The sequence below is a fragment of the Procambarus clarkii genome, chromosome 32 (assembly GCF_040958095.1).
Source record: "Procambarus clarkii isolate CNS0578487 chromosome 32, FALCON_Pclarkii_2.0, whole genome shotgun sequence".
Lineage (NCBI taxonomy): Eukaryota > Metazoa > Arthropoda > Malacostraca > Decapoda > Cambaridae > Procambarus > Procambarus clarkii.
In genome coordinates, this window is record NC_091181.1 from 9,867,010 (window position 1) to 9,880,582 (window position 13,573).

Genomic DNA, 13,573 nt, shown 5'->3' on the forward strand with positions numbered 1-13,573 from the left:
TCCTAGCAAGATATAAGCAATACCTCAAGATGTATCCTAGCAAGATATAAGCAACACCTCAAGATGTTTTCTAGAGAAATTTATCCAAAATTTCAAGATTTATTCCAGTGAGAATTTACACAGCGACTCAAGATGTATGTGGAATTTTTTAACTTTCTGACAACCCTAAAATATGGAGCTAACAACAAACCTAACCCCAACTTAGCTGTCTACAGTGACAATAGTCATATTCATGAAGGAAACTTGTTTTCTTCGTGGGGTAGTGGACTGTATCTATTCCCTGTTTCCCTAAGTGGCTCAGTTTTTAGAGTGATCCAACAAGTATGATGCTACTTTCATTAACCTGTTAAGGGGGTATCAATCAGTTTTTTAAAAGTTGTTCAATGTAAACAAATCTTTTTTTGACTAGTTGTATATGAAAGGGCTGCAATTGTTCCAAGTTTCAGTACTGCAGCCTAAATAGAAAGGGAGTTTTTCACCGAATTTTACACATTTTCAAATCGAAATTACAACCATAAGTTTCAAATGAAATCATTTCTCTGACACGTTTCTATCACAATAGCATATAATAAAAGATCTGTCTAGCAGATTTTTTAAAATATGTTTAGTTTTACTAATACAAATAGTCAAAGTTCCATAAAAAATTATACAAATTTATCATGGTTTATTACTATTATAAAATCAATAAATGAACTTAGGACAAATATTTTTACAATTAAGTAGAATATTTGTAGAGACATAAACTCTACATTTAAGGTATAAGTTTCATGTAAATTGAATAAAAAATGAAAGAGTTATAGGAACATTTATATTACTTGAAAATAAATAAGTAAAAAATAAAGTCTAAGGTGTTGCCATCTGTGGCTGAGGTTGACATCAACCAATTTCCTGGCACCTTTACAGATAGGCTTACGTGCAGTCAGGTGTATAAGTTTCATGCAAATCTTCCGATAAACAAATAAAAAAAAAATTTAACTAAATTTTCTGGATAAAACTAATTATTAAATATTTTTATTATATGCTATTGTGATAGCTGAGAGTCATAGACATGATTTCAGTTGACACTTGTGTTTGATGTAAATTTTTGACCATTTTGGAAATTTTTTGACACATAATACAATATTTTTTCTCTCTTCCTACTTACGCTATGATGCTGAGACTTAGTCCAGATGAAACCCTTTTCATATGCAACTCGTCAAAAAAGTTTGATTGAAATCGAACTAGTTTTCATTTATTGCATATTTTTGGACTGATGCCCCCTTAAATGAAAAAATCTTCACCTACCGCTTAGTAAAAAGGAATATGTATAATGCAGCTAGCACTGAAATGGTTACAAATTATTTTAGCCTATCCTTTTGGTCTGGACCTAGATTCAGGAAGCTCTGTGTATTTCTTCGTAAGTGGGTTTGCTACGAAGGTTCCTAAGTGCGCCCTAAGAAGATGCTTAGGTGCGATTCAATAAGGTATACTTAGGAAGAAAATTGTTGGTTCACCTGCGTGCCGATAGAGGTCACTACTGTGTTTCGTTTGGCCAATCAGAGAGCAGCAACATTCTTCATATTGAAGATTTAGCGCTGGCTTATCGGAGCTCTACTGCCTCCTATTTACGTCGAATTTTCCTATAAAATTAGTATATTTCGAAGTAAAACAATGTTTTTTCAACTTCTACAGCCAGCACCGACATTGTAGTAAACAAATATGTTACATTTGTTGTTTACCTACGTAATTCTAAGAGATACTGTGTAGCTGTCCTTGTTGCTCGGAAGATGCGCTGACAATTATTGTATATATTTACTGAATTTACCCAATGCCCACTAACTATCTAGTGACCTCGAAGAGGACAGAAAGCCGGCGGCTTGTTAAAGGGCCCGCCAATTGAATTAATGTTATTTTTTAGCTGGAATTTGGCATTTACGGCTTCAGCGGATAGGCGGTTCCATGGGTTTATAGCCTTCTTGGTGAAAAAAAAAACATCTGTTTTCAGTCCTACTTGAGAGAACATACTCTCCAACACTATATCTGTGATTGTCCTGTTATCAGTGACTTCATACCAAATGGTATGAGGTACTTTGAGCTCTGTAATTACTTCATACACTCAGGAATATTGGAAGATATTCTTGTGCTGCACCCAGATTTTGCCAGTGGAGGCTAATAGATCAGCATTAAGTATTTTGTTCTCTCCTAATTCCATGTATGACTGGCCATCCTGTGAGGTGAGGATGTTGGGTGAGCTTGTAGCTGGTTTTTGATCTACACTGTGTGGTCCTTTATACAGAATAGGGAAGCAGCACATTGCTGTGTATACCTAAACATGTTTAAAAATACATTGTTTGAGAGGAGTTTTGTAGAAACTGGTAAGAGTAATTATAATATAATGTTTCCATGATTCAGTGCTTACCTCTTGTGAAAATTGCTTAAAGTTGTTTAGTCAGAGTTGATTTGTTTTTTGTATTGAGGCTGGTATTTTCTAAATTGATTCCATGTACAGTATGTCTAACCATCCTGTGAGATGGGAGTATTAGATAAACTTATAGCTAGTTTTTTATCTACACTGTGTAATATTCCATATAGAATAGGGTAGCAGCACATTGCTGTGTATACCTAATCTTCTTAATAAAAAAAATCAGTAATAAAGATTTTAAATTATAGTTTGTATTATTACAAATACAGTACTGTATTATCCTTATTAAATCATGTTGACCATGGATCATTAAGATCTCATGTTGATATGTAATACAAGTCATATTTCTTTTGAACTGCTAATCCATGCTAATCAATCATTAAATTGTGCATTATGTCTTAATTTTTCACTTCCTTGGATATACTGTACAGTACAAAAAGATAGGATAAAAATAAACCAGTAATATTTCTTTCATTATATTTTTCATTTAAATAACTGCATCAATATTTTTACAGCTGACAGGATTTGTTTTCCCATACAGGTGCATTACTTGTTAAAAAAAATTTGGTTTATTGTTACACACAATGGTGATACATAGCCTTCCCAGCTTGGTGCCTTCTTTTAATACTTACTGATTAAAAAATAAATAATAAATACATTTTATTCAGGAAAAGTACATACAGTTGATTTACAAACATAATGTTGGATTTATAGGCAGAGCTAGTACATACAATACCTAAAGCCACTAATACTCATAGCATTTCGGGCAAGGTGTGGGGGGAAAAAAACACAGACTAAAACTTAATAGCAATCGAGATTAGGTATAAATTGTGTTGAAAGAAGGAATAAAAAATACAAAAAGGGGGTTAACATAGCATAAATCAGCAATTGCACATGTTGGTGAACAGCGTTGTTTAAAAAATAGCAAGACATGGTTGACATTTAGGAGGTAAGTTAGGTTACATGGAGTTAATTAGGCAGTACTTGGTTTAACTCTTAAACTGGTTGAGAGAGGAGGCCTTTGACATGATTCGGGAGGTCATTCCACATTCTGGGTCCCTTGATTTGTAGAGCACTTCTAGTTTGGTTACACACAGCCAAATTGTGTAACAGGAAGAGGTCTTGGACACAAATTTGTTCCATGCTAAATGTAGAGGAATCAGCTGAGTATTCCTCAAATAAAATAAGTTGCCTCAGCTAATAAGGTAAATAAAATAAGCATTTCTCAAATAAGTAGCTGCCTCACCTCACTGCCTTACTGCTACATAGCCTTCCCGGCATGGTGCCTTCTTTTGATAATTACTTGTTCCACACCCAAATTGTATAACAGGAAGAGGTCTTGGACCCCTACTTCCCTCTCTCTTTTTTAGTAGTCTATATAGTCATAATTATAGCTTTAAGAATTCAATGAATAAAGTTTTTGACATTTTTACCCTTTTCCTTACCTAACATCATTTGTGCAGCATATTTTTATTTTATGTCTCACCCAGATTTAATTTCAAAATAAAACCAAACTAAATAAATTAGAAATGGGTATGTATAGCTAAGGTACACCCTTACTACTAGGTGAACAGGGGCATTTGGTGATAGTAAATGATCCCATCAGGCAGGGCTCATTACCTTCTCTCATATTTCATGTTCACCAGTGTTTATTTACTTAATAACTACTGGTATAATATCTTGCTATTATAAAACCAATTCTACTATCATCAAACACATATTTACTTCAAGTTTCAAGCAGAGAATGCATATATAACTAACACAAAGGACTCCTCTCCACTAGATTCACTAGCTATAATATTTTGGTCATGTTCCAATATCATAAATCGATCCCAGTGTTATGTAGTAGAGAAAAAATGACTTATATCCAGTTTACGTAAAGCTACAAGTGGTCGAAACCACACTTAAATCCCGGAATGAACTTACGAAGATTTTTCCACTTAGGGTAGTTAATTGAATACGGACGTAGCCGCCACGAAGGCGCTAAGACGGAAAACGCTCTTAGCTAAGAGGAAAAACCTTCGTAAGTACCTTCCTGAATCCGGCCCCTGGTATCTTGCATATATAAATGTTATAAACAATGACAAGACTATTTAATCCTTTAGTGTTATGAATTTATCTATTGCAAATGTATACTTTAATTTATCTTTAAGTAATTACAATATATCAAATATTTGTTAGATATTGACTAACCTAGTTAGTATATTTTTATTTTAGTGGGAGGTAATTTACTTACTAAGGTGAGCTCGTAAGCTCATGATTATACCTGCACCTTCAATATATTGGGGTTAGTGGCACAAAGATTTGGATACAATTTAAATTGTTACTACACCATCAACCTCCCATATTTTCATAAGATGCAGGTATGGAGATTAGCCTTATAGTACGAAGACTTGGCCCGTTTGTAGTGTTGCTCACTACTATGTTGAAGTGGGGCTTGACTCCATTGGCTTCTGGCTTCAGGCGTTGTTCACACTCCACTCACAGTTTATTTAGGACACACCTTTATTTCACATTAAACATAGTGCCCTGTTTATTATACTCATTTTATGTGCAGTTGTCACCACCATTCAGGTCCATGGATGTTAAACGGCTGCAAATAAAGCAGCTTGAACATCGTTGAATGTTGTTTAGGTGGCAGTGTTGTTTACTAAAGTGCCAGTGCCTGGACACTAATGCGATCCACCCCAGGCGAGTATCACTGCCCTGCCTGTTTTAATGATCCATTTATACAATCATTAACCAAACGTATTTGGTTAAAAATTATTTATTAAATAAATGCATTTATTTTGGAGTATTTCCATCATATGTATATAGCTATTAGATGCATCCTGAAACGGATTCATTTATGGAGGCATTCCTGGGGATGTAGATCACAAAATGGTCGAGATATGCTGACTTGACAATCACACTGTCTCGAGAGAGCTTGGCTTCTTCTATAAATAGCCATACCTGGTCCATGTACTTTCATGGACCGTTACTAAGACATGTTATGGTATAATTTTGGTGGAAAATTTTCCACAATTTTCTAGAAAATTTTCTAGAGACATATACACAACACCTCGACAAGTATTAACTATGGAGACTTTACTACAGCGCTCACCGTAGAGTGTTGGAGGAGCGGCGGGGAGATGAGAGGTGCAGCCTCCCTGTTCTCCCGGATGCGCTGCTCTACGACATTATCAATCCAGAAGCTTGTGATGCCAGCTGCTTCCATCTGCAGCATTAGCTGACTGAATCGAGAGTAGAACGGCGCACCCTTCCTGCTCCACAGTCCAGAATTATTAGTTATAAGGCCTATATTAGCACAGCATATGCTGAAAATCTTATTTAGTCAACGTTATGCAGGTCACATTGTGGAGACAACCTTATGTAAAAATACATTATAAAGACAACCCATATAAACAATTATGTGTAGCCAACCTCATGCAGACAACATTAAGTAAACAATTTCATATAACAACCTTATATAAGAAACCTTAAGTAATCAACATAATGATGACAACCTTATGAAGAAAGGGTCTCGGTAGTACAGTCGGGTTCGTTCTCGACTCACAATCGAGATTTCTGGGTTGAATCTCAGTTGAGATGAAAACATTTGGGTGCATTTACTATCACCTAATGCCTTTATTCATCTAGCAGTAAGTAGGTATCCAGGACTTAGTCAGATTGTGGTCAACTTGTGGTGAGGTTGCATCCTGACGAGTCATTAATTTGACTTTAGGGAAAACCTCGGTATAACCTCTAACATGGATATATATATACACAGGCTGCCTTTTCCCAGACACAAATAAATATTTTTTTATGCATTGTACCTAATGTAGACCACCTTATGTAAAGAGGTCTTACATTGTTAACCTCAGTATAGACGTAACACATGTTAATGTCCTCCATGGCAGCTATCTTTTCGCTCTGGTGGGACTCCGCTGGTTTCTCCTTTACCAGCGCACTCCCACCACCACTTGGACTCCTTTAGGCACTGTTGGAGGAGGAGCAGAACTAAAGCTATAAGGGGGTTTAACCAACACCCCCTTCCCCCTCTGTGTACATGGAGACTCAAATATTCCATTTCTCTTCATCTGGAAGTTGATCCTACTCAGTGGCTGCGACTTTCGAGAATTTTTTTTTTTTAGGTGTTAGAGAAAAAGGAGTTAAACTGGGTGGTCAATAGTCTATATGCTAGAGAGATAGGAGTTAACTGGGTGGGCAGTAATCTTTGGGGGAATTTTCCCAGCAGGATTTTATTTGATTTACGTACTTTAAATTATTTAATTATTAGTTTACTTTAATTTCATAGTATTAATTAAGAATGGACTAGAACTTAAAAGTGGACTTTATTTTGAAAGGTGGACTTTATTTTGCAAAGTAGACTTTATTTTGCCAAGTGGACTGTATTTTAATAATTTATCCTGCTAAGTGTTATCCGGTTCACAAGTTACGACAGACAACAAACCTGCGGAAAGCCTGTATGAATGCCTCAGCACTCATGTCGGGAGTCACTTCTACATTTACTCCACTTCTTGTGGCACAGGTGAACACGTAGATGAACGCCTTCAATAAAAACCTTGTCCTTGGTGCCTGTTAGTGTTAGAGCTCATGTGTAGTCAACATCAGTGGTCTCAAAAGGATGAAGGTGGACATCTCGCTCCTGATGGAGTTATGGATGTCCTGGATAAGGACACACCCAAGTGTCATACCTTCGGCAGATTACACAGAATTTTATTATGGACGTTACAGTCTGGCGACCTTGAGGAAGCCAGGACTGTTGTCTTAGGTCGGCGAGGGTATTTAGTGTGGTATCTCCTCAGACTGCAGGAGAAACGAGTTTACCTCTTGAGAGTTATTCTGTCAGACCTGACCTAACTGAGAGGTCAAAGAAATATAGACTGGAAATATATATATTTTAAACACTTGATTAAATTAAACGAATAGTTTAAAAGTATGGGGAGTGAAGAAGAATATAAATAAATGACTTGTCGTGAGATGTAGAGAATTTGCTGGAGGTGTGAGGCTCGTTTCAGAGGGTCTTGACCTCACTTGAGCTGCAGAAACCGTAAGGGGAGGTCGCACTCCGTTGAGCCCCTGTTAGAGAAGAACCCCTGTTTGATATACCTTCAAGAAGAAGGAAGTGGACAGACGTCTCGATTGTGGAATAAGTTTGGAGACGTCTGATCTCAAGTCGTGGACTGCAGGAAGAGTTGTAGAGCAGTCTTTGATTGATATTTTGTGGGCAGCCTAGGGCGCCCGGTGTCAACCGATCGGTCAGAAGCATCAGCGAGCGAGTCAAATTCTGTGGCAAGCCATTTTTAACCAGTTAACAGTGATTGCCTGTAGTTGGTCGTGTGCCCAGCGACCGTAGCAAGTGTCTATTGATATATTAGGCATATTTTATTAAGACAGAAAGCCTAAAAAGAGAATAAAGATGAGGGAACCAGCTGAGGAAAGGAGCAGCACATCCTCTCCCACCATGAGCTTGGAAGAAACTTCAACCTACGGCACCTGAAATGGAAGCACCTGGCTAATACAGTAATATCAGAAAGAATACCAAGAAGTAGCCTAAATGAACAGGCACATGCAAATGACCTGCTACAGACGTGTGACAGGTTTGTCTTAAACCAGCAAATAGTAGAATCAACTAGGAAGGAGAACACGCCGGACCTCATTTCACTAATAATGATGAATTGATCAGGAACATAGTGATTACAAATACCTGTTACTCAGATCACAACTTAATTGAAGTTCTTACAAGCATGGGGAATAGACCTTCAAAACCAGTCCAGATTCCCGGTGGAGGAGATTTCAGCAAATTCAAGTTGAATAATAAACAGATAAACTGGGAGCAAATAAACCAGGACTTCACAGAAATAAACTAGGAAGAACCGCTAGAAAATGCAAGCCTGAACCAGTGCCTTGAAAAAATAAGCTCAGTAGCACTAGAAATATGCTTAAACCGCATACCCCTAAGAAAAATGAGGAAGAGATGCAGATTGGAACGGAACGTCGTTCTCTCTATAGGCGAAGAAAACGAATCGCGGAACAACTTGAAAGTCGCATCCTATCTCAAGGGGCCATGGTAAACGAAAATCCGATGGAATATTTACGAAAAATTACGAAAAATACTACAACGTTCTGGCAACTCTGTGGTCCAAACCGTTTAATGATATCTTGAAAAATAACGTAATTAGAGTCAAATTTCCCGCTGCAACTTTCGTGAATCTGGTCCTCGCGCCGTGAGTACGCCGCGGGGTATTGTATCTTACGTTGTAGATGTCTTATTTTTCGTAATAGCGTTGAAAATAACATGTTATGCATAAAATGAATATAAACTCACACAAATGGCAACACTCTATTGTCTGACACGAGGGTGGTGCAGTCAGTGACTGCGTGTCTCTCATGGAGAGAGGATGTATGCTGACGCGCTCACACAATATCTCCCAGAACATGCTATTTTTGCTATTTTTAGCTATTTGTACTGCAATATGACTTACCAAACGAACAAGAGAAAAGCATTGACAGCTAGATGCATGCGAGCTCTCCATACCAGCTGGCCGCAATGCGTAAATCACCAGTCACGAGTGACCGCAGGTTGAGTAAACTTTGTCGAGCGCGCTACGCAACTCCAACTTTTACAACTAGATCTCGTTGCACAGCCTTTATTTATTATTCAATTTACATGAAACTTGCACATTATATGTAGAGTTTACGCCTCTATAAACGCATGTCATTATTCTTATCTACGTAGATTTATTGATTTTATAAATAATGATACACTTCATTTTGTTGCATACGTTTTAGGGAAACTTTTATAAAATCTGTATTATTGCACTAAATACATCTGGGATAATGATGTGACATGCAAATCTTTATTATATAGTAAGGTCATAGCTGAGCGTCGTATAAATGATTTTGGTTCACAATTGTGGGCTGTGAAATCAATTGAACATGGTTGAAAAATTCGTCTTTTTTTTTTTTTTTCTCTGTCTCTATTTAGGCTGAGATGCTGAAACTTGGCCTAGGTGCAGCACCTTTCACATGTATCAGGATAATAAATTATGAATACCATACAACAATTTTTTAAATCCTGGTACCATGGCCCCTCAAGAACGGTGAAGAAGGTTAGGTAGAGAAATAAGAACAATTGAACTCAAGCTACAAGAATCATACAAAACCCAGGGGAGGCAAAGAGAGCAAAAGGCAATCAGTGAAATAGAGAAAAATCCGAAATATTTTTTCTCCTATGCAAAATCAAGATAAAAAACCACATCTAGTATTGGGCCCCTGCGAAAGGAAGATGGAACTTTCACTGATGACAACAAAGAAATGAGCGAGTTACTGAGGAAGCAGTACGACTCTGTTTTCAGCGAGCCACTAAACACACAAAAGATTGATAACCCACATGAATTTTTCTTGGTTATGATACCAACATCAAATCATATATCAGACGTCACCCTATCCCCACTGGATTTTGAAGAAGCTATAAACAGTATGCCTATGCACTATGAACCAGGCCCGGATTCTTGGAACTCCATATCCATCAAGAACAGTAAAAAAACATTATCGCAGGCCCTTCACATTCTGTGGCGACAAAGCCTAGATACTGGCGTTATCCCTGACATACTAAAAACAGCAGAGATAGCACGACTCCATAAAGGAGGAAATAAGGCAGAGGCAAAAATTACAGACCGATAGAACTAACATCGCACATCATAAAAAATTTTGAGAGAGTGCTAAGAAGTAAGATCACAATATACATGAAATCACAGCATCTCCATAACCCCGGACAACATGGTTTCAGAACAGGGCGCTCTTGCCTGTTGCAGTTGCTGGACCACTATGATATGGCATTAGATGCTATGGAAGACAAACAAAACGCTGATGTAATTTACACAGATTTCGCAAAAGCCTTTGATAAATGTGACCATGTTGTTATTGCACACAAAATGCGTTCAAAGGGAATTACTGGAAAAATAGGCAGATGGATCTACAATTTCCTGGCCAACAGAACCCAATGTGTAATAGTCAACAAAATAAAATCCAGCCCATGAACCGTGAGGAGCTCAGTCCCCCAGGGTACTGTGCTTGCTTCAGTACTTTTTCTCATCCTCATATCGGACATAGACAAGAACACAACCTATAGCACTGTATCATCCTTTGCAGATGACACTAGGATCTTCATGAGAGTAGGAAACATAGAGGACACGGCAAACCTCCAATCAGATGTAGATCAGGTCTGTCTATGGGCTGCAGAAAATAATATGGTGATTAACGAAGATAAGTTCCAGCTCATGCGCTACGGAAAAAAATGAAAATATAAAAACGGAAACCACGTACAAAACTCAGGCAAATCATAACATAGAACGAAAAGGAATGTAAAGGATCTGGGTGTACTCATGTCGGAAGACCTTACCTTTAAAGAACACAACAAAGTAGCCGTCACAACCGCAAGAAAAATGACAGGTTGGATAACAAGAACTTTTCACACTAGAGATGCTGTACCGATGATGATACTTTTCAAAACGCTTGTGCTCTCCAGAGTGGAGTACTGCTGCACAATGACAGCCCCTTTCAAAGCTGGAGAAATTGCTGACCTGGACAGCGTGCAGAGATCCTTTACTGCTAGAATCCACTCAGTAAAACATCTAAACTACTGGGACCGACTAAAGAGCCTAAATCTGTATTCCCTTGAGCGCAGGCGGGAGAGATACATAATACGTGGAAAATACATTCATGGAAAATAATTGAGGGGCTGGTCACAAACCTGCATACAGAAATAACATCACATGAGACCAAAAGGCATGGCAGGATGTGCAGAATACCCCCGTTGAAAAGCAGAGGTGCAACAGGTACTCAGAGAACTCTATCAACATCAGAGGCCCGAGACTGTTCAAGACGCTTCCACTACACATAAGAGGCATAACTGGCAGACCCCTCACAGTGTTCAAGAGAGAACTTGACAAACACCTCCAAAGGTTACCTGATCAACCAGGCTGCGAGCAGCCGTGTCCAACAGCCTGGTTGATCAGTCCAGCAACCAGGAGGACTGGTCGACGACCGGGCCGCGGGAACGCTAAGCTCCGGAAGCACCTCAAGGTAACCTCAAGGTAACCTATAAAAATATTTATAAACATTCTAGGGCTGATTGTGCCATATTGCGTTACGAGATTTAATCCACTTGGTGAGGTTGATTAAATATGTGGCGAACCAGGAGTTGGGCTTCCACTTGATATAGATGGCAGATAGAGCCATGATGGTATTGCACTGCAACCAGGTTATAGTATCAAAAATTGCAGAGGTTAATATTCTTATGTATTGTATATGAGTGTGTTGTATATGTTCTGCATTTTTATTAAATGTTTCTAATTAACAGGTGTTTGCCCTTGTCCTAGTGAGGCTTCAAATAGAGTAGAAAAGAGAGAGAGAGAGAGACCATCCCATGGTTTCTTCAAAGTGGAGGTTACTTAAAGTTTTGGTCAGATAATGAGCAAATCTAACTCCTTACAGTACAGAGGTTAATTCTACCTGTGGCAATGACCGCTTCTTTAACCCTTTAACTGCGCCTCCTCCAAATATGACACCTCCCCCCCCCCTCCTTTGCGCAGGAAATAAAGTCTCTTGATTTTTTTTTAACTGTCAAAAACCCTTCCCTCCGTATGGGTATGTCAAAATATTTTCAAAATTGTACTTACTTTTGCTGCTATGGAGTCCGTAAGTTGGCGCATGACTTCATCATTCCCTGTTCGCCTGTGACATACACTCCGGGGGCCAGTAGGGCGCCCGGAGCAGGGCGTGGGAGTTGCCACGAATACATTTTTGTTCATTTTTTGCGCACAGTTCCAAATACATTTTATTTGTTTTTACGTGCTAATCCTATGTATAATGAACACGTACACTATATTTTCGCAGTAAAACATCTGTGGAGACGCTAAGCCCTAGAAGCACCTCAACGTAACCACAAGGTAGCCTATATAAATATTTATATACATTCTAGGGCTGATTGTGCCATATTGCATTACGAGATTTAATCCACTTGGTGAGGTTGATTAAATAAGTGGCGAGCCAGGAGTTGAGCTTCCACTTGATATAGATGGCGGATAGAGCCATGATGGAATTGAACTGCAACCAGGTTATCTATATAAATAAAAATGGAAATGATCATTTGTTCAAAATCGCTAATCTCCGAAAGTTCTTCACCGATTGCTTTGAAATTTTCACACAATGCTTCACAGGCATCCGGCCAGATTTTTATATGCACACTATATAGATGTCCCGTTCATGACAGTAAAAAAGCATGCTTTTTCTGAATAACTGTGTTTTTCATGTGAGGGAAATCTTCGAAACCTCATTACTGATAGCTTTGAATATTTGATACAACGTTGCATTCGAATAGGCGCGTCTTTTTATATACCTACTATATAGATGCCACCCCTCTGACAGGTAAAAACATTCGTTTTTGAAAAACAGCGCCATCTGTTGCATATAATAGCAACATTCACGCTATACTAAATATGCCACGAATTCCATTTCAATGTTTCTGATTGCATTGATACATTTTTTTCATAGATTTCGATTTATTTTATTTTTTATTGAATTATTTTGTGTGACATTGTGTTGGAATTGAGCTGTGTTGTTTACCTTACCGTTCATTTCGTATGTATAAGTATAGATGCCACACCTGTGACAGGTAAAACTATGCTTTGCTTGACAAACAGCGCCATCTGTTGCATGTAAGAGCAACACACAATGCTACACTATATATATGTTACAATTCCATTTCAATATTCCTGAATGCACTGATAAATTGAATTTTCATAGATTTTGATTTATTTTCATTTTTATTTAATTATTTTGTGTGAATTGCATTGGAATTCAGCTGTGTTGTTTACCATACCATTCATTTCGTGAGTATAGTTTATTTTTTAATTTTTTCATATTTTCATTTCATTTTTTAACTGTTTTTCATATACTTCATTGATGGGAACATCAGATCACTTGATGTTTCCAATTTTCTGATGAGAACATCAGACCACTTGGGAAGGCATCAGGCAAGGGAGTGGGGAATGGTGAGGATGACGAGGGGACGGAAGTGAGAGATGGTGGGGATTACAAGGGGACAAGGGAGGGGGTAATGGTGGGGAAGGACGAGAGGACGATGAACTTTGGGATGGTGCGAAC

At 38.1% G+C, this 13,573-nt stretch overlaps 1 protein-coding gene across 1 annotated transcript in view; it reads right to left on the reverse strand.

The window, feature by feature from the left end:
* Positions 1–5,477: 5,477 nt before the first annotated feature.
* Positions 5,478–13,573, reverse strand: part of LOC123759259 (glutamate receptor ionotropic, delta-1-like) — a 63,265-nt gene continuing 55,169 nt past the window's right edge. The window contains exon 5 of the mRNA XM_069334776.1: positions 5,478–5,664. Coding sequence (XP_069190877.1) covers positions 5,478–5,664 — 187 coding nt within the window. The remainder of the gene's footprint in view (positions 5,665–13,573) is intronic.